General features: G+C 31.1%; 1 protein-coding gene across 1 annotated transcript; it reads left to right on the top strand.

Moving 5' to 3' along the window:
• The first annotated feature begins 18,701 nt into the window (after positions 1-18,701).
• LOC129302654 (aspartyl protease family protein At5g10770-like) lies at positions 18,702-22,265 on the top strand. The gene is made up of 3 exons (XM_054941561.1): positions 18,702-18,876; positions 19,946-20,395; positions 21,433-22,265. Exons 1-3 carry the CDS (start codon positions 18,702-18,704, stop codon positions 22,263-22,265), a joined length of 1,458 nt encoding a protein of 485 aa, XP_054797536.1.
• Positions 22,266-27,755: the final 5,490 nt, after the last annotated feature.

The following is a 27,755-nucleotide window of genomic DNA, read 5'->3' as shown; positions in this document are numbered from 1 at the left end:
CCATAATCTTATCTCCCACAAAAATTAGACAATATCCCTTTACTTTTGAATGAATCTTTACCGAGATCAACTAATATTGTTTAAAAGTACGTGTTTAACAATACCAAATCTGTAAGACCTATTAATTTGGCACCTTTGGCATGAAGAATTAAATTGAAATTGTTAGAATACATCAAATTCTAAAATTTTGCACCATCATATTCTTTCATCAACTACAGATCACTTATAAGTACCTTGTAAAAATGAAATATTTTTGGAACCTCTTTTTGGCACCAGTTAAAAAGGAATAGGTGCTAAAAATGTGTACAGTAGCATTTTCATAATTAAATTAAAATTTGAAAAAAAGAAAGAAAGAAACGGCATCTAAAGCATGTAAATGAGTTCAACAGGGGGTGATGAATTGGACTAATAAAAATTTTGCAAATAATTTGATTAAATAAAAGAGAAAAATAGAATAAATATAACTGAATTTAATTTTGAAAGAAGGGATAGAGCAATGAACACTATATGTATATCCTGGTTCAACCAACCCCTACCTACATGCAGTCCCCAAACTTACCCCTTGGGATTTTCTACTATATATATATATATATATATATATCCTTCAAAATTGATTTGGGCTCTTGGAAGCTAGCCACAGTGCAAAATAGACTTTCAAGTTTGAAACACTTTCCCTTACAAATGTAATGAACTACCCACTTAAATTCCTTGAACTTAAGTTACTCTGTTATAAGAGAATAAAACAAAGGAAATCACTAACTTATCAAATTTATAGTAAACTCTCAAATGAGTAAGTATAAAATCAAGAAAGCTCACTCACAATGAATACAATAATAGAGGCTAGTTGAAAGAATTGAATACCACAATTTGCACAATACTTATTTGCTTCAATTTTCATGAATAAATCCTTTTTATAGTGTATTCGCATCAAGTGTCCATTAGACTCAAATGTTTCTGTTGAGACTTTTTTCTTGTTAATCAGAACATTGGACATTTTACCCAATGTTTATCTTTCATGACACTCTTAAGATACATGCCCAGAAAAGATGGAAGAAAGAAATTTTTCTAGCTGGGTTACTTGTTTTGGACTTAAAGAAAAAACACATTAAATGTTCTGACTTTTTTCCCTGAAGCAAAACTTTGAAATATTTGAGGAAATTTTAAGATATTAACACTCAAGAAGTTTTTGGATCACATATATTAATATTGATAAACCATAATCCATGGGTTAAAGCATGTCAATCTTGAACATGAATAAGTTTAGAATCAATAACGAATGAGTTCAGATTGATTGGAAAGATTATTAGAGTGAAAACTAGATATCAAAAGACAATATGATAAACTTTGGCTTAAGAACAAATGTTGAAGTATTGAAGGAAATTTCGAAATATATTGGTGGCTCAATGAAAAAGGATAAGATATTTCAAAGCATTTGAGGAAATTTTGAAATAACAGCTTAAGTTTCGAAGTGTAGAAAATATTTCAAAATATTGAACGAAACTTTGAAAGATTGAAGTTCAAACATAAGCTTATTTTGAGAAATATTTGCAAAAATTTTGAAGTATTTTTAGAAGACATATAGAAGGCTCATAAACTTCGAAATATTGTAGGATCAAATAACTGAAGCACGGATATTTCAAAATATTAACACAAACTTAGAAAGATTGGTCAGGATAGCACAAATAGATATTTCGAAATATCGAGCAGAAACTTCAAAATATTGGAGAAAGTTTGACAAAAATAAAAATTAAGAGTTTTAAGCCGAAAACATAATTTCTCATCATTCCATTGAGTAAATTAAACATGTTAAACACAAAAATTTCTATAACTTTGTTATAATCAAAACCAGGGCAACATATTTCTACAAAGTGTATGTGGTTACATTTTTGTAATTAATCTAAAATTTGAAAGGCTTTTCTGAACTTGATAAAAAAAAAAAACTGGTGCCAAAATTGTTTTTAATTTCTTAGTCAAAATTGTTTGGTTCTAGCTCATTTATTTGAAAAACATTATCTTTGTTATCTTCTTACATCACTTCTCAATTGTTCTTGACATCACTCCACCACCAGTTCAATTTCGGCTCCTATTCTTCCTTCATCCTTAAAACCCACCACTATGCGCTTCAACCCAACAATGAGACATTAAGACCCACCATCATGCTTTAGAGTCGCACTATAAAAAAATAACTTTTAACTATGATTTTCAATGGCTACTTTTTAGAGTTGCCACTAAAAATGAACAATCTGCAATAATAAAAAAAGTCACTGCTAAAAGATTGACCTTCAATGGCAACATTTAAAGTTGCTGTTGAAGGTCTCACTATTAGAGTCGCTGGTAAAAGTCAAACTTTCAATGGTGACAAGTGCATGTTGCCACTGAAAGTGAGACCTTTAGCGATGATATTTTAGAGTCATCACAAAAAATGAGACTTTTAGCGGCGACATTCAAAAAGTTTGACTTTTGAAATTCTTAATAGTGACTAGATATTATCATCATAGTTTTTTTTATTTAATCCAATATTTAACATTTTAAGACATTGATTTTATTGTAATTTTATAATGAGTATATAAAATAATGTTACGAGTTTTCATTTAATATATTTTATGTTTAAATTGTAACTTTAAAATAATGAAATTATTTTAAGATAAAGTTAAAATATCATTTAATGCTAATGATCCAGACTAAAGAATTAAGCCAAACTATATTATTTTACATCAATTTTTGTTGCAAGTAATGTTTGATTTGATTTATTCTAACTACATACTTAGGCTAGTTTGATTCATTGGTTTTGGTAATTAACACCAAATCCAACTGAGTTGACTAATGCATACCCCTATGTGAAGTGATAAATTCATTCAAAAGCCTAATATTTGATATTTTAATTTCGAATGTATATAATGTAGTGATGAGTCTCTCTATTTTCAAATGTTTTATGAATTGATATTTTAAACAATAACACTACTTATTTATAATAATTGGGCATGTGATAGTTAAATTATTCATTCATAAAATGATATTTCATCTAATTTAATTTTTCAATTCAAATTCTACATTTAGTACTAACAACTTTGAAGCTTGATGCATATTTAAATGTTCTCAATTCGATGGCTAATGGTGGAGATTAGGAAGATGAAAATAAGATAAATGAGATGTTCTAAAATTTTACTTTTAACTTTTACAATATATGAAATATATCTATGTATCTGATGCTATATGATATTTTTTATCTGATGCTATCTTGCGTCATAAATATAAAACAAATTAGATAACATAGTGTATAATTTCCTTATAAAATTATAATTTAAAATAAAAAATAATTAAAAGTAAAATTTAATATAAAAACAAGCCAATCATATTACTTAAGAGTTATTGTTAATTAAAAGTAAAAATAAAATTTTAAATAAACTAGCCAGAAAAATAAATAATTATGATTTAATTTAAAATCATATATATTTTTATTATTTATTCTTAGATATTTTTATATTATAATTATAAATATGAATATTAAAATAAATAATGCAATAACATCAAGAAGTAAAAAAAATAAATGATATGAATGTTATCGTATCTTACTTTAGACAAAATAAATAATACAATTTTCAATTTTAATAAATTAAAAGAATTAAATTGAAGTATTTAAAGATAGTAGTGATATTTTATAATGTGTTTGTTTAGTTTAATAATATATATCTAATTATGCAATAATAGGCTATAAATTCATTCTAGCTCAGTGACAAAATAGTATGACATAAAAGAAGGTCATGAGTTCAAACCTTGAAAGAGGCAATTGGTGACATGTGACATGTGGCGTGAGGTGAGGGCGTCATATGAAAAATGACATAGTGCCATGTAAAGAGTGACAGGGTGACACATGACAAGTGACGTGACTCTACATGAGAGGGGGAGGGTCATATGGTGCCATGTAGTTGGGAAACTAGCATTGCTGTTTTGCGGCAATAACATTTGACAGTGACTAAATAGTTGCTACTGACGTGTGGTTTTTGCGACAACATTTATCACTGCTAATTCTCAACTTTTAAAGAATTGAATATTTTTAATGGTGACTTTTATTATCGCCACATATAAAATCAACAATAAGAGCTCTCATTATGACTTTTTGTCATCATTCAAAACTTTTAGCGGTGATTTTTGTCACAACTACTGTATTCTTGATGCTTCTAGAGTGTTCTTGGATTTCACTTTTGGTCCTTCAAGGCACATGCTTATCGCATGATATTTTAAGTAAATTCTTCTATTTGTACTTCACATAGGCCTTGTACTTCATTATGTCTAGCTTCTAGCAATGTGATTTCCATTCTTTGACCTTTTACATGGATCTTCTTATCACTATTCATATTCATACACATGCATGCATGAGCTATTTAGGCATCCATTTGAGTTTGAATAAAGTTAAATCACGTTATGAAATTCTCATGGTCCATTTGTGTCTAGTCCCCAATTTAAAGGATTGAAGCTCCATTGAACTCCTCCATGTGCATATAATTTTTATGGCTCCTTTGAACATCTTAATTACATAAATCTTATATAAATAATAAACTAAAATGAAAACCCTAATTATAGAAACAATGAGGTGGTTGGTGGTGCCTCCGCAGCAACTTTCCTAAAGAAAACAATGGAATAAGACATAATTGAAAACTTTTCTGAAAAATAATGTCTAATTGAAAACATTCTTCATAAGACATAATTAAATCCCTGAAATAATGGAATAATACAACTTGCACAGAAAATAACAGTTAAGATTGTTGGTACTCAAATGTATCTCATCATGCATTCATAAGGTTTTGATAAATGTTAAATTCACTCTTAACATCACTTTTCTGATCACTTCCTCTTGCTCATACTCTTCTCTCTTTCCTTATTTTCTCTCAACACTCATTTTTTTATTTCACTCTATATATTTTGAAATTCCTCTATACGTTCAATCTCTCTTTTTTCAACTTATTTCTCTTTATTTTCACCCATACTCTTTTCTTTTTTTTTTACATTTTCTTTTTCACTCTTCTCTCTCTCTCTCTAACTCATTTTCCTACTCTTTTTCTTTCGTTCTCTTAAAATGATCCTTTTTCTTATTCTATATGCTTTCACAATTTTGATTTGATCCTCATAATCCTGTAGAGGCTTAAGAGATTTCAATACAATAATTCTTCCTTTTTTTGGTTAAAGGAACTTCTATTAAGACTGGAAAAAGGCCACAGAAGAAACAATACAAAAGGAAAGGAAAAAGCCAAGACAAAAGTCTAAAAGAAAGACAAAAAAGCAAAGAAAAAAGAAGCGACGGGAAGCAAGAGATAAAAAAGCCAAAAGAGATCAGCCAACCCCATCATGGTTAAGCACAGAGATGTAAAGATCTAAAGCCAACTTAGAATTTATAGCATTGGTAGCTAGTAAAAGAGACAAAGGAGGTACTAGTGTTTCTACCCATCTAACTGGACACTCTTCCTTAATAGTAGATGAAGCTAAAAAATTAACAGCATAATTGCCCTTACATGAAACAAAGACAAGTGAGAACCTACCTTCAACTACCATGATATATAAGATATCTTCAATAATATTCTTGCAAAACCACTCCCTATGAGCAGGTTGACCTTTGTTAATACATGATACCAGCAAGAGGCAGTCACTTTCGAACAACACCTTGCTATAACTAAGGTCCCTTGCTAGTAAAAGAGCTCTCTTAAGTGCTAGAGCCTTTGATATAAAGGCCAAGATAGACTTGATTTTATCAACAAAACTCCAAAGAAACTCTCCATTATCATTTTTGCAAACTAGCCCAACTACAGCCCCAAACCATTATGGAAGTAAGAGCCATCACTATTATTTTTTTGAAATCTATAGGGGGAGTCCTCTAACCCAACTAATAGGCCTTCCAAATCTCAAAGATTTCATTCTTTGCAATCTCAATGACAGCTTTAGGATTAGGCTCAGTTTGATGAAAGACTTCCCCATTCCTAGCTTTCCACATCTACCACAATATGCTACAAATTGATGCTATATCAAACTCAGTGAGCCCATTATTCAAAGAGAAAATTTGAGACCACCAACTGCCAAAATTAATAACAGAAAGCACATTACTCTACACAAGTAGGTTGCTACCAAACCAGACACATCTAATCCATAGGCATATGAAAAAAAAGTGTTCAATTGATTCAGGTTCTACTTCACAGATGGGACATAAAGGTGAAGTGCCTCTATATCTTCTAACAAGAGCATTGCTAGAGCATTAGAGAGATATCTCCACAAGAAATGACATATACAAGGGAGAGTCTTAATGTGCCATAGATTTTTCCAAATATCACCAGTACTTGGAGAGGAAGAGCTGGAATTAGTTGCTATATTAGTTCTAGCTTTCATTGCCTCTACATAACCCAACCAAACTGTATAAATTTTATTCTAGGCACAATTCCAATAGATGTTGTCTTGTTTCTCAGTCAAAGCCAATGGAATCATATTAATCATAGCAATAGCGTCCTCATTAATATTACTAGCAATACCTATCAGGTTCTATGTTCTATTATCAATAAGGCAATTAACAATGACATTAGATTATTTTTAGCTCCTGGTCATCAGTGCGCAATCTATAACCTGGTAATTGAAGGATACATTTATCTTTCCAGATACCAACTGAGTTGCCATTACCAATATTCCAACAAAGATTCTCACCAATAAACTCCTTGCCTTTTAAAATACTAGTCCAATACCAAGATGCTTTAAGGCCTTTTATTGTTTTAAGAAAATGATGATTAGGGAAGTAAATACCCTTAAGTACTTTAGCCCATAGCTTATTAGGATTTTTTATGAGACGCCATGCTATCTTGCAAGAAGTGCATTATTAAAAGTGATAAAATCCTTGAAGCCTATACCTCGTTCACACTTTGGTTTCTTAAGATCCTCCCATACTATCCAATGCAGTTTATTATTATTAGAGTTCCCATTCCACCAAAATTTGGAGATGAGACTATCAAATTCCGTGCAATTTTTGTTAGGAAATTTGAAGCACATCATCGAGATGTTGGAATGGCATTAATCACTACTTTGATCATAACCTCTCGTCCTACTTGTGATAAGAAACTCCTGATCCACTCGTGTACCTTCTTACACTTCTTCTTCCTCACATAAGCCAAAGCTTGAGATTCAATTTTACCCTACACGATGAGAATACCTAAGTGTCTTCCAGGATCAGTAGAGTTTCTAATCCTTAATGTATTGCTTACAGAAGTCGGTGTGTTTAAGGAGAAAAAAATTGCAAATTTTTCCATATTTGCTATTTGACCAGAGGCTGTACAATATTGATCAAGAATCCACACAAGCATTCTGCAGTTCTCCATGTCAGCATTCATAAAAAAAGAGCATCATCTATAAAAAAGCTATGAGTGACTTCTAGACAATGAAGACTCATTTTGATTCCCTTCAATTTCTACTCTACTTGGAATCTATGGATCATACAAGAGAGAACCTCCGAGACAAGAATGAAGAGGTAGGGAGAAAGTGGGTCTCCTTGTCTCAACCCCCAACCTGGTTTATAGAAGCCACTTTGTTACCTAATTAGCACAGATTAAGTTGCACAAATTCCACACAATTCATAATTTAAGTTGACCTATCTACTACTGAAACCAAACTTCAACAAGACATGATGTAGAAAATCCCACCCCATTTTGTCATAAACCTTACTCATATCCATTTTAAGAATAAATTCATATGTTTTTTTACTTGCTCTTTTCCTTCTAAGATAGTGATAAACTTCATGTGATATGATGACATTATCATGAATAAATCTTCCCGAAATAAAAGCATCTTGATTAGGAGAGACAAATCTATCTAAAAAAGGTTTCAATTGGTTGGCCAAGATTTTAGAGATAATTTTATATGAGAAATTGCATAAACCTATTGGGAAGAATTGGGAAACTGATAGAGACTTAGTAGTATAGGATACCAAGTCCCACATTGAGTAGTATGGGATGCTCAATGGGGTGTATAAGTGGGTTGATTCTCCCATTTCAACAGCTGGCTTTTGAGGTAGGGTTCCCAATCCTACTTAGGTACCCATTAGAAACGTACTCTATCTTATCAATCTTAGGAATCAAAGTGATATTCATATCATTCAGACTCTCCATATTCTCATTACCAATAAAAAAATTTCTAACCAATGAAAAATATCATCCCCCACCTTAGCCCACGAAGAATGATAGAATTTACCTAAAAAGCCATCAAGACCAAGCGCATTTGAGGAATCAAGGCTAAAAGAAACTACTCAAACTTCCTTTTTAGTTACAAAGAGTAGGAGTTTCTCATTAGCACAATCATCAATCATACTTTCCAAGCAGCAGAGAACATTATCAAAAGGGCATGAAGGAAAGCCAGTAAAGAGAGATTCATAAAATCTTGTGAAAGTGCTGGCATTCTCAACTATATTAACAAGCTAGTGCCCTTATTCATCTTTAATCCTCAAAATGCTATTCATCTGTCTTCTTATAATTGTAGAAAGGTGAAAAAATTTTGAATTTTTGTCACCTGCTTGTAACCATGACATTCGTGACCTTTGTCTCCAGTAAAGTTCCTCTTTGTCTAAAAGCTTCTCAATCTCTAAAATTGGTTCATTCGCCATTTACAACTTATCTTGAGTGAGAGTTCCTTGCTTACAATCAACTAGGCATAACTTAAGTTGCTCAACACACTTTATGTTGTTAGGGAATGTTCGTGAGCTCCATTTAGATAGAGAGCTCTTACATATTGCTAATTTAGCAACAAAATCATCAATAGTACATAGATTCTAGCGTTCATAAGAACCCTAACATTTACGAATCACTTGCAAAAAATCTAGATGAGTAGTCCAGACTCTTTAAATTTAAAACCATGAGGGGATTTACCAATCGTGAAATTCAGATCAACTAAAGTAAGATGATGATCTGATCCCATTGGATCAATGTGGAAAATCTGAGTTCTTGGAAAAAGTTCACAAAGCAAATCATTCCCCATAGCACGGTCAATTCTTTCTCTCATTGTATCACCATCTTGCCTCCTGTTACACCATGTAAATCTAGACCCATTAAAGCCAAGGTCAAATAATGCACAATCAACAATAAAATTCTTATATTTACAATCTTTTTCTCTTTTAACATGTTGCCATGGATGACCTAATAAGATATGAAAAACTTGTATGGTGCAACATCACATAGAATCTCATCCTAATATGTACCACAATGAAAAATAAATTTGAACCTGCTTAGACACCCAAAACTCATCACCATCATACAATAATTTATATGGTTTAGGAAGGTCAAAGATAGGCAAATTCAATTTGTCAACCATGCATAAGGTGTAGTATCAATATTTGCACCAATATCATCATATGTAGTTCTTGCAATAAATGTTAAAGAAAAAATATATAGCATCCTCACACTCCCTACTCACGTGTTTCACTCAAACCATTTCCAAATGCCACTCATTTTTCACTCAAATTTGACTTTTATCTTGATATATGTAACTATAATTTCCTTTTAACACTCAAACTTGCCTCCTATAATATTCTCAATTGAAACACAACAAAAATCAAGAGACAATGTTAGTATGTGTGGTAGTCTTCACAACCATAAATAATATTGTAAGAAAAAAATGAAAAGGAAGGGAAGACACGTGGAAAGAAAGGAAATTGAGGTAAGAAGATGAAGAGGATGTGAATCTGAAAGGACAGAAGGAAAGGAGTCGGTGAAACTCAAGAGAAATTAAGGAATAGGAAAATATCAAAAGGGAGAGTAGCACAGAAGCATGCAAAGAGAAAAATAGGGAAGCTAGAACAAAGAGAAAAAGGGGAGCACTAGCTTGAGATGGATTTAGGAAAGGGAGTAACCTTTAAGGGAAACAAGCCTACTCAAATTAGGCAACTAGTAAGAAAAAGGGAAAGGTTAGCAAAATATAGAAAAGTGAAGGGAGAAAGGAAATTTGCAAGTAGAAATATAGGAAATCAAAGAGTCTTAACCACCACTCAAGTATAAAGATTAAGAAAACTATTATGACGCATGCAATGGAAACTCTTCAAAACAATGGGTGGAAGAGGAGGAGGGGAAAATGCAAGAAAGAACAACAAAGATGGAATGAAAAGAAGACAAAATGATAGAACTTGAAATCTAGCAAACCCAAGCTTTGATGCCAAATGATACTCGAATAGGGGTGAATCAGCAAGAAAAAAAGTAAGACAATCCACAGCAAAACTCCAAGAGAGCTTGCCATTTGTAAACCTCAACACAGAAAGTCAATCGAAAGGATGATCGAAGGTACGACCTTAAGAGAACTTGTTTGACACAACCCTAGCCTTAGAAACAACACAAAGGATGATTAGTCCCTTAATATTGTCAGTGTCTTTGCGCAAGAGTACAAGGATGTAAGGCAACCCTTAGAAAAATAGATAATAACTTTCAAACTATAGTTCATTTCAAGTCCTTGTCCCTATGCAAGTACAAAGGAATGGTCTATGTATAGGAAAGCAAATAAAATTAGAACCTATTGAGTTATTTATTCTCAGTGGATTAAAATAAAGAGAGAAAATGGGTCTTTACATGTGATAAAGACTGGGACCTTATTTGCAATATTTCCAATTGAACTTCTAGAGGGAACAATTAATAAAACTGCTCCATACATGTCCAAAACACTAGGGTATGTGCATGGAAGTTGAAAACTATATATAAGGTTGATATGTTTCATTCTCTCCAGTACATAACAACACTCTCTCATTTTTCTTGTATTTGCTGTGAAAACAAAACCAGGTTCGAGTGATCCGTTCTGCCACGTAGGAATCTGTGGACTGACTTTTAAGGTATGTTTCCTCCTCTACTCGCAGAACCAAAATCCTAAGACTTAAATGATACGGATGGAACCTCATTAATGATTGGATTGGCTATAAGAGGCGTTGTTTATTACATGAATGAAAAAAAGGAAATTTCTTAAACTTCAAGAACAATGTAGTCTATATGCAAAAAAAAAAAGAAACAAATTCAAAAAAAAATCTCTTTGAGTGACTTACATTCTTTAATCTGAACTCCACATACATCGATCTTGTACATCATCATGTTGGGCTTCTAGCAATATAATCACCATTATTGAACCTTCTAAATGGATTTTTATGTCACTATTTACATCCACAGACATGCATGGGCTATTTAGGCTTCAATTTGGGCTTGATTCTTGAATGAGGTTGAATATAAGCTAATCATGTAAAAAGCATACGTCTTGAGCTCTTGAGAGGTTTAGAATAGCTTGAATTTGCTTTTGGACCACTTGTGGATTATTACGTACCTCTTGTAGACCTTATTGGATTTGCGAAACCCATACTCTATCAATATGACTTGCAGACAATTATTTAATTCTTTGAAACCAATGGAGTACCGAGGAACTTGATGATAAGAGACTATTCACATAGTGTCGAATGAATTCCTTCAATCTCTAAGACAAACTCTGGGAAATCAACATTTAGGCTAGAGTGTCTAACAACTTTGAGATCACCATCATGGAATTCAAACCTAATAGCGATGCTTTTCATGTTTAAGTATAATACCATCCTAGCTAGGTAGCTTTGAAAACTTTTTTGAAGAAGGATATTACGAGCTAGAGAATCTTGAATACAAGGCCAACTTCCTCATATGAAGGAACACAAGAAGAAAACCCAATAGCGATACTTTTTTCATGTTTAAGTATTTCTGTCATCAGTTACACATTCTTCCTGTGTAGGAAGAGGCCGAGGCTTATTGGAAAGCAAGGAACATGCAATGAGCAGTATTGGAATGTGTTTTGTATGTTTTCTATGATCATGGTAATACCAAGTGAGGAGTTCCTCGTAGAAAAATAAAGGGACAATGGAAGTTAAGTCCCAAAAAGTTGAATTAATGATAATTAGGTACACCAACAAAATTTTATAAAGAATATGAGTTGTAAAAATCGATTCAAATAGTTAACAGAAATTTTTATTACAATTAGTTGTAAGTATCAAATGTATTTGATATTTAAATGATTATATGCAATTGGAACTTTTAAAAATTTGCAATTAAAAAATGTACATGCGTCACACATATATTTTCAATAAAAAACAAAATGGTTAATGGACATGTTAATGGTAGGACAGAAATGTCAAGGTTTTCAAAATGCTTAGGGGGAAAATGACCAAAAATCAAACTAAGGACACTAGCAAACCCAACGTAAATAGCTTGAGGGCAAAAATGACCCTTAATCTAATAAAAATCTAAATCTATTACATGGAAGCTCTTGATTTTAATATTTCTTCAATTTTCCCAAACTTCAGCGAAGTCCTCTAAAATCTAAATCCATAAGTAGCTCTATCTGAAATTTTTGAAATCTATATATATGTTGCATTGATCCACATTTTAAAACGGAATTATGAATGTCTAAATTGATTGATTAAAGTTCTGCAATATATTTTTATCACATGGTTTTGGCAATTTCAGAAGTATGTTACCAAAATAAGCTCTCGGTGGCATTGAAATTTTAATACACAAAAAAAAATTGTTTGAGTTTTTATTTAAATTATGTTTTATAACTGGATCTTGTAAATTTTAAATGTTTGCTAAATATATCACTACTTCAATAGCAATACTTATTAAAAGTTTCTTTTAAAATTGTATATTTTATATTCCTGAAAATGAAACATTTGATCTTCACAATTGTGATAAAGTTGTTAGATATTGCTCCCGGGAGGAATTTTTACTTTTTTAGCAACGCTTTGAAAGTTTTTAGGGTGAATTTGAAGACATGATTAAGAATAAAATTCGCCTTTTATACATGCTGAAAACTCAACATTTCAATGTCACGTAATTGGTGGTGCATTTTTTTATCGTGAAATTTGTGGTTTACGTGGATCATGAAGTTATGAAGTTATTAGAATAAGAGAATAATCTAAATAACTACCTGCATTTGGAAGAGCCATCATGGGATTAGAAGGTTAAATATTAGAATGAAAGAATAAAATTAAATTATGAAGAGAATCCTATGTGACTTTAATAGAATTGAAGCATTTGAACAAAAACACACACTTGCCATCCATCCATAGACACTTGCATGTTATTCTTCCATCATATATGTGCAGAGAGACATAGATGATAACTAATTATCATAACAAATATAATATACTCCCTTTATGTAAAAATATAAGGCATTTTTAACCGAATATCACCTCCAATAAAGTAGTTACTTACTTTCAAACTAACTCTATTTTTTTATATTTACTTCTATTAAATACTTTACAATAAATATAAAGTCATTATCAATAAGGGAACTTTTGAAAAAAAGCAATGATTGTACCTCGAAAGACTAAAAATGCCTTATATTTTTTAACATCCAACTTTTCAAAAAAAATTTTAATGAAGGGAGTATCATATGAAATCCCTCTACGTGATCTTAGGTGCAGAGAATATACTCATAACCGTTTTATGAAATAAATAATCACAACTAATAGAAAAACTCTCAATAGCCAATAATTGTTGAGATCGAATGAAATATGGATTTGTTACCTTTTAAATATAAGATCAAGAGTTCAATAGTAATTTAATAAGTTGAATTTTGAAATTATTCAAAAAGACTTCAGGGCAAAAAGTTTATTAAAATACATGAAAAAATTGCAAATCTAAAAATTTTTCTTCTTCCTCGAAATCGTCCAAACTATTTCTAAAATTTATTTTTAGTTATAAATTCTTAACTCTATCGTTTTATTAACACAAAGAAATGATGAATATGATTTATATTTATATTTATATATTTGTGTCCCTTGACATGGGTTTAGATATATAAATGGCAAACATAGTGGGGGAGATAGAACAGAGTACAAAGGAAATGGCCTCTCCCAAGATGTATCATTGCTTCCTCTTTGCTTATGTTTTAGCTATCAGCATCTTCTTCAACAATGCAACTGCCATTGAAGAAGAAAGAGGCCATAGGAAGCACACCATGGCTAACCGTTTCTCTCTCCTTTATCTTGCCATCACACACTTGCACAATTGCACACCTTTTAATAAAATATTTTGTTTATAATCAGTTTGATCATAGTTTGATTATAGTTTTGACTATCAACCTTTAAACTAATACCTTGACTAATTCAATAATTGGTTTGGTTTGTAATACTTTGCTGTCACTGTTGACATCACTCCACCAACTCAACTTCGTTTCCTCAGTCTTCCTTAATTGTCAAGACCCACCACTATGCTTCAAATCCCCGACATGAGACATTGAGTCCCACCACCATGCTTTAGAGTCAGAGGAGCAAAGAGTCTACTACTATATTGTTTATGCTTATTGCATGGTATTTTAAGTAAATTCTTCTATTTGTACTCCAAATGAGAATTGTACATAATTGTGTCGGGCTTCTATTGAAGCAAATATTACACCCAAATGTAAAATCAAAAGTCAAAGACCAAAGCCCGCCTAAAGCGTGAAATTAATATATGTTGTTCTTGAAACTTGTTCTAGGGCTACGTGTTAGTCTTGTTTTATTAGCCGCAGCTGTATCACAAGTCACTCACCTTGCCGCCATTGTTTTATATATATATATATTTGTGTAAAGGCTACTGTACTATCATTGAGAACAGAATATTATACTTCTAGAATTGTTGTCTCTGAATCTTGTTATGGTATCAAAGCTATAAGACTTATCATTACAATCATGAGTGAAAAATCATCTGAGTGGTCTCCCTGTGCAGAGTCAAAATCTTCTCCCTTATCTTCCTTTTCTTCTTCTCCATCTCATTTTATTTCTATCAAATTAACAAAGGAAAATTATTCTTTTTTGAAGGCTCAAATACTTCCATATCTTTATGGACAAATTATTTTTCATTAATGAAGGAAATTATTCTCCACCCTATATTTCTTTTCCTGATGGAAAATCTAATCCAGAATACCACAAAATGGTTTCCTCTAGATCAACTGGTTTTATTTGTTTTAATTTATTCCCTCTCCCTGGATCTTCAATTGGTCAGGTGACTGAACACAATACTGCCCGTTCTATGTGGGAAAGCTCTTGAAAGATTAGTTCGCCCAGCAATCTCAAGTAGTAAGGTATCTTCATTTACATCACTAAATTACTTCTCTTAAAAAAAAAGGTTTATATTTGAATATTTTAAAACTCAGTGCTTTGTGCCAAACAGGCCTTATGAAATAAGAAGAATCCTAAGCTAATTCCAATGCTCAAAACAATATGAGCCATGTCAAAGCACAATGTTTTAATAGAAATGAGATATTAAAGCTTCTGACAACGAGTCTCAACTAATAAAGCAGCAATTCCTGGCCAACACGTTAACATTTTGTTTAATAATTAGAGAAAGGCTTTTATTAGATCCACCACATACATACCAAAAAAGTAAATCTGTTGGGCTATTCATAATAAGAGAGAATAAATGAAACCGGAGAAGCAAAGAGAACAAAAAGTTACTGGCTTGTCATTATCAATTGCACTTGGATTTAGGTCTAAATGGGTCTTGATTTAGAAGGATACCACCACCAATTTGCATATCATTAACCAACAAAGATTAGCCTAGTTGATAATAATTTAGCTCATAACTCACAAGATCGTGGAATCAAATTCTGCTAACAATGTAAATACCTTCTTGGTCGATGATCTATAAATACATCTAAAAGTGTTCTCTAAGTCTAGAGGCATGCCCTAACCCTAGTAAGCCTTTGGGATTCAATTCACCTAAACTTTTTTCGATAAAATAATTTGCAAATTACTAGATTTATAATTTGTTACTAGGTGTAGGGCCACATTATTCTCTAAGATATCCATATTGTCACTTCCTAAGGAATCACATATGCATAGCCATAATTGATATCTTCACCAGAATTAACCTCAATGACCATTAAACTGCACGTGGCTCGGGGGATCTCAACATTTTTATCCATTCTCATCTCATGATTGAGCACATTATTTTAGGGAGTAATTGTGTTGCACTAACAGCTTAAAATTATCATAGGTGAGATTGAACTCGTAACTTCTACTTACCTAAGAACTAATATGCCATTAGGCTACAAAATCATTGAGCCCTATTCGCATTGCTAGGTATGGCATAATGCTACGCATGCAACATGCACCCTCCTCAGTATTTGCGAGGACATCAAAACATGAGCCATTCCCACCATTACCTCTAACAACACAATTTTTTATCCTTGCTTTTTCTTGGCCTTTGTGGTTTTTACACTCTATTATTAAAATCATAAAATATTAAAATTACAAAATTTTATTGAATCATGATTTCTTTGAAAAATCATAAAAAATGTAAAACTCTATCATTTTGGGGATTCAAGATACAAGATTGTCTCTTATTTTATGTAGAAACCAATAATAAAAAAGTGAAAAATTAGGGCATTATAAAGGACATCCAAAGGAGTGACATAAAAGGCCCCAAGCCCCTTGATTTTTGAGAAAAATACTTCTTCATTTTCCCCAAATTTCAATTCAAAAATCAAGTTTTAATTTGAAAACCCTTAAGTAGCTCTGGATCTGAAGATTTTGAAATTTATGTTCCACTAATCCATTTGAAATGGAATATTACGACCTGTTAAAATGAATTATTAAAATTCTGGAATATATTTTTGTCATATGGTTTTGGCGATTTCATGAATAAATCACTAAAATAAGCTCTCAGTGCTTTCGAAATTTTAATACAAAATAAGTTTTATTTTTTATTTAAAATGTGTGTTATAGCTGGCTTTTATAAATTTTAAATGTTTGACAAATTTTTGGCTACTTGAATACATATTTAAAATTTGTTTATACTCAAGGAATCTTCACAAATTAAATTTCATATTTTACATTCCTAAAATAGAAACATTTGCTCTACACATTTCTTGAGGAGATTTTTTTTTTTTTTTTTTTTTTGCAAGGCTTGAAATTTTTTAGTGTGAATTTAGTGACACGAAGAGCAAAACTCGACTTTTACTCATGTTGAAAGTGATTAGTAGTGCATTTTTTTCCCGTGAAATTTGGTTTTTGGCAGTCTTTGGTATCCATATATTCCCTCTCATTTATATACTTTTCTTTTGACTTTCTTTAACCTTACATTCTCTGAATCACAATATAAGTCATTATTAACTGATTTAGGTCTTTAAAAAAGTTGGTTAAGATATTAATTTTTTAAAATATTTTACATTTTTCTAATCATGCCTTTGAGTATAATAAATACAACATTTAAATTATTCAAAAGACCATTATTAACTATTCAATAAAGTAAGGGTGTCATTGAAAAAAAAATATATATATATATATATATAACACCTCAATGTCCTATGCTTTGAACTAAACAAATCTTCTGAAAAATGACTTATATTGTAGTCAACAGGGATTATTTAAATTATTATTACTGAAATATTACATCAATAATATGTAAAAATCTCTCGTGCGCTTTGAATGCGGATTAGATTTTTTATAACTTTTATTTTAAGTTTTTGTTTTGTTTTATGACTCTTTGTTAATGAAGAAAGACACTAAAAAAAGGTTATTTTAAAGACATAGTCTTTATCTTGCATTCCAATATTCTAAGGTGTTTGATTATCACTAATGTCTTTCCAAGGATCATAATTATCATTTTCTCTTCATGCAATCTTTTAGTCCTTTATTGTCATTCCCACTAACTTGTAACCATTATGAAATAAATAATCACAACTAATAATAGAAAAGCTCTCAATAGCCAATAATAGTTGAAATTGAATGGAATGGATTTGTCATCCTTTAAATAAGATCCAAAGTTGGAATATTGTAAATGTTAAAAAACTATATTACAAAAGCCACCTATTCAAGCTCAACAGTAATTTAATATGAATTGATCTACATTATACATTTATGCGACAGCTTACAATATTGTATGCCAAATAATTCTTGAACAAAATCTATGAATAAAATATATTGTTTGTTTAAATCAATTACATGAAAAATTGATAAATTTTATTATAAACATTGCAAAAATATTATAACTCAAGATTTCAAGTTAAAAACTATATTGAAACAAGGAAAAAAAATATACATTTAGTCCTTATAATTTAATTGAAGATTCAATTCGTTTTTTTACATTTAAAATTTTAATGAAATATTTATAATTTATAAATTATTTAATTTTGTCCATTTTGATATAAATTGTCTTTGTTATATTCTATTGGTGTAACATCATATATATATATATATAATCTTAATACATTTAATATGTATAATGATGAAAGAAGGTTCTAAAAATATAAGTTATAAAATATATATCACATATATGACAATATGTTTACAAAAATATAATATTAAAGACTGGATTAAAATTTATTTTAGCTATATATGCTTCATTACAATTTTTAAAATTTTAAATGTCCCTTTGAAAATCGAGTGAAATTATAAAGAACAAATCAATATATTCTGTAAAAGAAGTTAAGTTTTGAAATTATTGAAAAAGAGTTTAGGGTCAAAAGTTTAAACTTCATGGAAAAAAAATTACAATTTAGAAATCAAAAAATTAAAATCACATTTAGTCCTCCAAAGTACTCTAAAAGTTATTTTTGGTTATTAATTCTTAATTCTAATGTTTTATTACTCAAAGAAATTATGTGCTTTTTATTTATATTTATAATCTTTATAGTTTTGTCCCTCGATATAGGCTTAGATAAAGCCTATAAATGGAAAACATAGTGGGAGAGATGGAATCGAGTATAAAGAAATGGCCTCTCCCAAGAAGTATTATTGCTTCCTCTTTGCTTCTGTTTTAGCTATCAGCATCTTCTTCAACAATGGAACTGCCATTGAAGAAGAAACAGAGGCCATAGGAAGCAAACCATGGCTAACAGTTTCTCTCTCCTCTCTCTTTCCATCTCACACTTGCACACCTTTAACAGGTTCTGTCTCTCTCCCTCTCTCTCTCTCTCATAATATGAAAATCCAAGTCAACCTACCCAGCTAAACCGATAAACTGTGTTGAATCAATCTCTTGATCAATTTAATAAAATATTTTTTTGTTCATAACAGTTTGATCACATTTTAACCACAATTTTGACAATTAACTTTTTAATTAATATTTTGATTGGTTCAATGATTAGTCCGACTTTCATCACCTTTGCTAATAAGTCACAATGTTCCTAGCTCATGAAATTGTGAACTTACTAAAGTTTTATATTATGTATAGATATTTCGTAGGTTATATATTTTCCATCTCTCTTCCCTAAAGCATTTTCAATTGATATCTGTAGATGTGTATGGCCGTATGTCTGCATACTTGTGCACATTCTTCTTTCATACATAAATTTAGTTGTAATATTATGAATTTGAATCATCTGTGTATGTTTGTTGTTAAATATGTGATATTCAGAAAGATGATGAAAAGAAGGGGAAATGAATAATACTCTTGTCAAGTAAAATTTATTACTCGTCTTTCACTCTCTTGAACGATCTAATTATAGATATATAGAGTAATAACATGTGACTTATGATTAGAGTACTACTAATTTTGATTTATGTGTAGTAATATAATAACTTCAAGTTTTAAAATTTTTGTTAAATGTTTATAGGATATATTTTGTCATTGGATTTAGATGTACAAGAGTTAAGATACAAAAATACACATAAATGTTTACTCCAGGAACTTCTGATGATATCTTTAAGTCAATAGTAGTGCATGTGTACCTATTAACTTTATAGAAGAGACCAACCTTTCTCAATCCATTAAAATAGCTTGACATGGGCCGTAGATTTAATGGGTTTTGTAAATAGGTATCCATGCACCATTATTGATTTAATGATATCAGAAGCTTTTGGAGATTTTTGCATCTTAACCTTAATTACATACAATGGCTTTTGTATATATGTACTTTATCGTTGAAAACTATATGTACTCTAAGTACAAGCCTAGAAGTGATCGATTGTATAGATCAATCCGTATATATAACGTAATTTGATACAACTGATTAGGTTTGAAGAAGAATTCAGGCTTGGAAGTGATACAAAGACATGGGCCATGTGGTGAACTAAGGCATGGGAAAGCAAATCCTAAAACTATTCCAACACACTTTGATATCCTAAGTGAAGATCAAGCAAGGGTGGATTCACTTCACTCCATGCTCTCCAAAAGGTTGAGCCATGACAATATGAAGCAATTGGATTCTATAGAGTTACCACTATTGCCCGGTGCGGTCCTTCGCACCAATGGCGAATACATTGTCACCATTGGCTTGGGTAGCCCTGAAATGAACTTGTCACTCATTGTTGACACGGGAAGTCATCTCACCTGGACACAATGCAAGCCTTGTATTGTTAAATGTTACAACCAACAAGAACCAATCTTTGATCCCTCTAAGTCCACAACGTATTCACACATCAATTGTAGCTCTTATACGTGCAATCAGATTTTGTCTACTGCAAGTAAGTTAACTAATCCTTCCCCCCCATGAAATAGTCAAGCTATATATGCATATTCTCACTCTATATTCTCACTCATTTTCATATAAAAATGGAGCAAGAGAAGTACTACCTTCTAATTGACTTTTAATAATAAAGGTTTTATTTTTATATTTTGAAAATTAACTATAAATGTCTCTTGATTATGTTTTGATTGAAAGTTAAATTGTTGCTGATAAATGCGCGGACCATTGTGTATTTTTTTTCTTGAGATAAACTATAGTAATAATTATTGTGAATTTACAACCCCAACACTCACACACACCATATTGTGTGAGTTATGTACTGCTACTTCTAGTCATTTTAATAAGAAATTAAGAACAACTTTAAATAAATTCATATTATGTGTGTTTTAAATCTTGTAAAATTTTAAAATTAATTTCTATACACATATTAATTAGTTAGAGGGGTTTGTTTAAATAATTAGGAAGTTTCATAGTTTGTCAGGAATACTATGTGAAAAAAAAATAACACTTTAAACAAAGTATATTATATAACAGGAAACATGATAGAATTTCTTATAAATAGGCCGTATTATTATTTTTATCGTTATATTTTATAGAGTTAAAATTGTTAATCTTTGTTGGTTTAGTTATTACTCTTTTGTTTCAAAAATTATAATATATTTTTGTTTATTTTGAATTAAAATCATAATTTTCTCAAAAATTTACTTCTTATCACTGCCATATTTTATGATATATGCAAACTGTTAATTTAGATGAAAAGATTAATTTGATATGCTTGTCATAGACTATCAAAATGGATGTCAGCGTCTTGGAAGAAATTTAACTTAACAATTTTACGGTTAACAAATAAATAGGGTGACGTACATTAGTTTACATACATGAATGTGTAATAATTAAGAGAAGCTAATGAATTTTTAATTAAAAAAATTGATGGCACACAACTAAATTAATGATATTTTTATATTATTTTAAAAGGATAAATAATTAAAGAATTCTTAGTCTTCATAAACATAACCTTGTTTTCCCCCTATACAGGATATCAAGAATGCCCTAATTCTCCCACAACATGTATATATGTGGCTAAATACATGGACACTTCTACCTCGGCCGGCTTTCTCAGCAAAGAAAGGCTCACCGTCGCCGCCAATAACACTTTTGACAACTTCTTATTTGGTTGTGGCCAAAACAACCGAGGGATTACCTTTGGTGGTGCCGCCGGCGTACTTGGCCTTAGCCGCCACCCAATCTCCTTCATCCAACAAACGGCCGAGGCCTATAACAAAGTCTTCTCCTATTGTCTTCCCTCCAACCCTAGCTATGTCGGCCATCTCACCTTCGGCAGCGACGGAGTTTCCAAAGATGTCCAATACACTCCGATCAGCAACATCCCCGAGTTAACCTCGTTATACGGCATCAGCATCATCGGAATAACCGTTGGTGGAATAAACCTAACGTCCGTTACTTCTACATTGTCATCGGCCAAAGCAATCATTGACGTCGGCACGTTAATCACGAGGCTTTCGCCGTCAGTTTACACTGCCCTGAGATCGGAGATCCGACGCCGGATGGCGATGTATCCGATGGCGAGCGAGATGTCGATATTGGACACGTGTTATGATTTTAGTGGGTACAAGACAGTGATGTTCCCAAAGATAAGCTTGGTGTTTGGTGGCGGGGTTAAGCTAGACTTGGCTGCGAGTGGGATCTTTATTGCTGTGAGTCCCAAACAGGTGTGTTTGGCTTTTGCTGCGAATGCCAGAGAAGATGATATTATTATACTTGGAAGTGTTCAGCAGAAGACGATAGAGGTGGTGACTGATCTTAATGATGAAAGGCTTGGATTTGGGCCTCCTGGTGGCTGTAAGTGAGACAAGTCACGCATAAGACATAGTAACTGTTGAAATGATATATTATTGGGAAAAAAAATCATGCATTTAATATTTACAATTTCAACTAGTGTTATACTAAATTTGCTTGGTTTTTGAAAAATAAGTGACATGGTTGAGGTATAGTATAATTTGCTGTGATTTATATTTTATTTTGAGTTTGATTTGATATATATTGGTGAAATTATATTTTGACATGAAATATCTATTTTTTTAAAAAAAATGAGGTTTTTGAAGAAAATAAATGCTAAGAAAGTATAATAATTCATTCAAAAACTCAAAACAATGAATCATTTACTATTTGTTAATTTCATTAATCATGAAGCCAAAATTAATTGCAAATCCTTGTGCTCATAAGTGCAAGCATTTTCTTTGTTGATCAAAGATAAAGAATCCCCATAGCCTGATCTCCCACAAAAATAGATAACCCTATACTTTTGAACGACTCTTTATCGACATATACTAAAAATGTCTGAAAATATGCGTTTAACAATACGAGATCACCACTAATAGTTCCAAGACCGATTAATTTGGCACCTCTAGCCTCGGGAATTAAATTGAAATTGTAAGAATAGATCAAATTCTAGGGTATGCTGCAACAACATATTCTTTCATCAACCACATATAACTTATAAGTACCTAGCTAGTACAAAAATATTTTTAACACTTATTTTTGGCATCAGTTAAAAAGGAATAGGTGATGAAAATGTGCGCAGTGGCATTTGCATAAGTTGAAACTTGTAAAAAGGAATCGATGTCAAAAGTGTCGTCCATGGCATTTTTGTAATTGAGCAAAAATTTGCAAGACTTTATGAACTTGTTAGAAAGCAACAAGTGCCAAATTGTTTTTAATATTTGGTCAAAATTGTTTCGTTTTGGCCCATTTATTTCTCAAATAAAACCCTCGTTATCTACTCTCATCGTGTTTTCTGCTCTTCATATCATCACTCCGCAACTTGTCTCTCCTACCGTCCGTGCTTCTCATCGTCATCATGATTCAACCTCGGTGTCACTGTCAATATCACTCCACTAGCTCAACTTCGGCTCCTCATTCTTCCTTCATCATTAAGACCCACCTCTATGCTTCAAATATCTAACATAAGACGTTGAGAACCACCACCATGCTTTAGAGTTAGAGGAGCAAAGAGTCGACTACTGTATTGTTGATACTTTCAGAGTGTTCTAGGACGTCACTTTCGGTCTTCCTTCAAGGTTCATGTTTGTCACATGATATTTTAAGTAAATTCTTCTATTTAATTTGTACTCCATATGGTCGTACATCATTCAAGCTTCTAGCAATGTAATTTCATTCTTAGACCTTTTAAATGGATCTTCATATCACTATATATGTCCACACACATGCATGAGCTATTTAGGCATCCATTTGGGCTTGAATAATAAAGTTGAATCACGTTATGAAATTCTCATGGTCTATTAGACAATGTGTTTGGGTCCCGATTTAGAGGATTGAAGTTGGATTCGTCCATGTGCATATATATAATTGTTTTATTGCTTCTTTGAAAACCTTAATTACATAAATCTTATTTTATTATAATAAACTAGAACGAAAACCCTAATTCTAGAAATAAGGAGGTGGGTGGCGCCTCCTCAAAGTAGAATTGGAAACATTCTTCATGAGCACGTAATCAAATCTCAGCAAAAGTGAAATAATGTAACTTGGAAAAGAATAGTTAAGATTGTTAGTACTCAAAAGTGTCTCGTCATGCATATGCATATTCAAAGGCTTTTGACAAATATATTTACTTTTAACCTCACTTTTGTCACTATCCTCTCCCTTATACTCTTCTCTCTTTTTTTTCTTTCTTTTTTCTCAACACACTTTTTTTTTTGCTTCACTCTCTATATTTTGATATTTCTCTATACGATCAATCGCTCTTTTTTCATCTTCCTCTTTATTTTCACTCTTTTCTGTCTCTATATTTTCTTCTCACTCTTTTCTTTCTCTCTCCCCAACTCATTTTCTTTTGTTCTATTAGCATGCTCTTTTTCTCTCATTCTATGTGCTTTCAAAATTTTGATTTGATCATTATAATCCTATAGAGGCTTGAGATTTTAATACATTAATTCAAATGCAAAGGAAATAACAATTTTTTTTATACAAGGAAATAACAATTCTTATATCTATCATGTTTTGCTCTTGTAACATGTTTCCATGGATGGCCTAATAAGATGTATATGCAAAACGTGTATGCATGGATGCATCATATAGAATTTCGCCTTGATATCTACCCAATGAAAAAGAAATTTAAACCTACTTAGACACCGAAAACTCATCACCACATACAACAATTTATATGGTTTAGGATGGTAAAAGGTAGGCAAATTTAATTTCTCAACCATGCATAAGGGCACTATCAATATTTGCACCAATATTGTAAGACCCTGAGTTTAATCTTGGGATTTAAATTGAGGAATTATTTTTAATTGAGGTTAATTATTTGATTAATTAGGATTTTAATTATGACTCAAATTGGGCCTCGTATCATGATTTAGGTAGTACACTTGCAATTGTTTTTTATTATTTAAGGGAAATATTTTTCTATCATGGTAAGGTTTTATAAAGTTATTTGACTCTTTCTTACCAGATAGTCTCTTTTTTATCATAGTAGTGTTTTCAAAATGATAATCTTTATTTTTTTTCTACCATGGTAAACCCTTTATTACCATGGTAGTGTTTTGAAAAGATAAAGTTTGTTCTTAATTATCATGGTAAAGGTAATTAATCATGTTTTTGAAAATTAGAACGTTACAAATATCACCATAATGATCATGAGGCAAACCTTCTTTGATTAAGAGCAGAGTGTGGAAACTAAATGATAGCTCATATTCTCCTTTATTTGACATTTTTAGTTCTTGCAATAAAGGTTAAAAAGGAAATATATATATATATATATATATATAGGATCCTCACACTCTCCACTCATGTTTGGCTTTTATCTTGATATATATCACTCTTGCCTTTTAACACTCAAACTTGCCTCCTTATAATATTGGGAAAATCACTATCAGGTCCCCTACAACCATTTCAAACACCCAAAAGTCTCACCTAATTCATAAATAGTTCTCAAATCCCCTAGGACTTAAATGTACGTAAGATAGAAATTACAATTACCAAAATACGCATAGTTTATTCCAAAGTCACTTCCTTTTTTTTTTCCCCGCCTCAGCATTGCATTTTTTCAATGGATGTTTTATTAAGTACCCATCTCAATGCATCTCCCCCAAGTCCCCTGCGTGGAACCAATCTCCCAATTTCAATTGTAGCCCAATATAGAAGTGAATTTCCCTATAAAACTACTTCGCCATTGCGGGTTGACCCGTCGTTGCTGCCTTCGTCTTTAACTCTTTTATCCGAATCCTTCAGTAGATCCATCGCATCCATCTCTGCCAGCCTGATTGTTCTCACCCCTCGCCATGCCTTCGAATCTGGGTTCAACGTACTTGAAATCACCAAGCCTCTTGCTTGGATTGACCCATGCATACTCCTAAGTAACCACAAACGTTAAAGCTTCTACTCGGTGAAACTCTTTGGCTGGTGGCAATACTACTGCTGCTATGAGGACTTGAATGGGGCTTTCCAAGGGCTCTTTTGTTGAGGAGGAGTCTGTTTTCCTTTTAAGTATCGCTGGTGCAATGCACATGTGTGTGACACCATGGCTTTTGAATCCAAGTCCGTGTGACATTTTCTCAGGGGTAGTATTATTTTTATTATTATATTATATAGACGTAAAATTGTTCATCTTTGTTGGTTTAGCTATCATTCTTTATTGGGAGAATGGTAATAAAATCCCAAAGGAATTTATGATAGTTAAGTCATTGACAAAATTTTTCAATAAATAAGTTGCAACTATTAATTCAACCAATTGCAAACAAGAATCCTAATTGTAAATTGAGAGTTATACTTGATATTTACAGGATAAATTAACTCACTAGCCAAAAAATCTTGTGCCAAAAAAATGGAACAAATTTTAAAAAATTTATGTGTAACTAGTTCATGTTGATAAACGAGGGATTTATCATTAAAAATTCAAAAATTTATAAGAAATTTATCATTGATATACAATGGTATATTAACAAATATAATAAATTAGTCATAATATAAAATATAATATATGTTGGACTGTTTGCTCGGTTTGGTCCTATAACATGGACTATATCTATAAAAGCTCCAAATTTAAATATCTTATATGCAATCCAAACTCCTGAATTTAGACTTGTTGAATTAATATTTTCAATTGATTTTTCAGAAAAATTGTCTAGGACCTAACTACCATAAATTCTCAATTTTTGGACTTTATTGTCATTCTACCTTCTTTATTCAAAAATTATTATTTATTATTTATTCATTTTAAATTTACCTTATTTCAATAAATTTTTAGTTCTTTCTGTAAAATATATTAATATAATATTGGATCCTAAAAAACAAAATAAAACTATTTCACCACTTTTATTGTTATACTAGAAGAGGAAAATCGATCATAATTTACTTAACAATTTGCTTACCATTGCCAAATTTTATTATGCAAGATGTTAATTAACTCTAAAATTATGATACGTTTGTCATACACTCATGCCATATCAAAATGGGATATGTTAGTGTGTTTGAAGAAGTTGAAGCTAAAAATTTTATTATGGTTAAGGGCTAAATAGCAAGTTGACCCCCTAAATTATAAATCCAGAAATATTTAAAATTCTAAACACATTTTGGTGCAATGTTTTCTTTCAACTTTTCAAAGTAGTGCAGTGTTGTCCCCATCTTTAGCAAATATTAGTTTAGACCATTAGTTAGCAAAAAAATTGTAGAAAAATGCCTCAAACATTAAAGCAAAGGACCAAGAAAATGAGTTTAGGGTATTTTTGTAAGTTTTGATTTGGATCCTTTTTAAACTAACAGTCAAAATTAAATTTTATTGATGGTAGAGATAATCTATGAAACACCAATACATCAAATTGCCTCATGCGTATACTTGCAGATACTTCTTTAATACATATCCATAGAGTATCAAAATATTATTTTTTTTAATTTTAAAAAATTTTAATTTTATATATGTATCACGATACTTCTAAATTATGAATTGATACTTTAAAACTAATACTTCAAATTTATTTTTAAGAAATTAATTTTATCATATATTTTGATATTAATTGTTTTGTTTCTAATATATTTTTGTAATTTTCTTTTAAATTCAAAAATTAGATTTTCCTTAAAAAGAATAAGTTTTTGATATAATAAAAGGATAAAAATTATATTTTTTAATTATAAAAATATAGGAATATAATCTTTTGGCATATAAAACCTAAGTATATAAGGACCTATCAGCGAAGATTAGGTAGTAGGCAATTAGGTAGAGATGGAATAAAAGTATAATTAATGATTATATTTTGATTGGTATTACTATAAAGAATTGTATATGTATGCTAGGTTGGATAATTTATAAATTAAAATTATAT

The sequence above is a fragment of the Prosopis cineraria genome, unplaced genomic scaffold (genome assembly GCF_029017545.1).
Source record: "Prosopis cineraria cultivar Desert tree isolate PC_DT_omini unplaced genomic scaffold, ASM2901754v1 PC2, whole genome shotgun sequence".
NCBI classification, from domain to species: domain Eukaryota; kingdom Viridiplantae; phylum Streptophyta; class Magnoliopsida; order Fabales; family Fabaceae; genus Prosopis; species Prosopis cineraria.
The sequence above is the reverse complement of the archived record's forward strand: the minus strand, read 5'-3'. Positions and strand labels throughout refer to the sequence as shown.

Excerpts from the sequence above, each read along its gene's own strand:
- LOC129302654 (XM_054941561.1), top strand. The coding sequence starts at position 18,702 with ATGGCCTCTCCCAAGAAGTATTATTGCTTCCTCTTTGCTTCTGTTTTA. Across the intron at positions 18,877-19,945 it reads CACTTGCACACCTTTAACAG|GTTTGAAGAAGAATTCAGGC; the intron begins GTTCTGTCTCTC and ends ACAACTGATTAG. Across the intron at positions 20,396-21,432 it reads TCAGATTTTGTCTACTGCAA|GATATCAAGAATGCCCTAAT; the intron begins GTAAGTTAACTA and ends CCCCCTATACAG.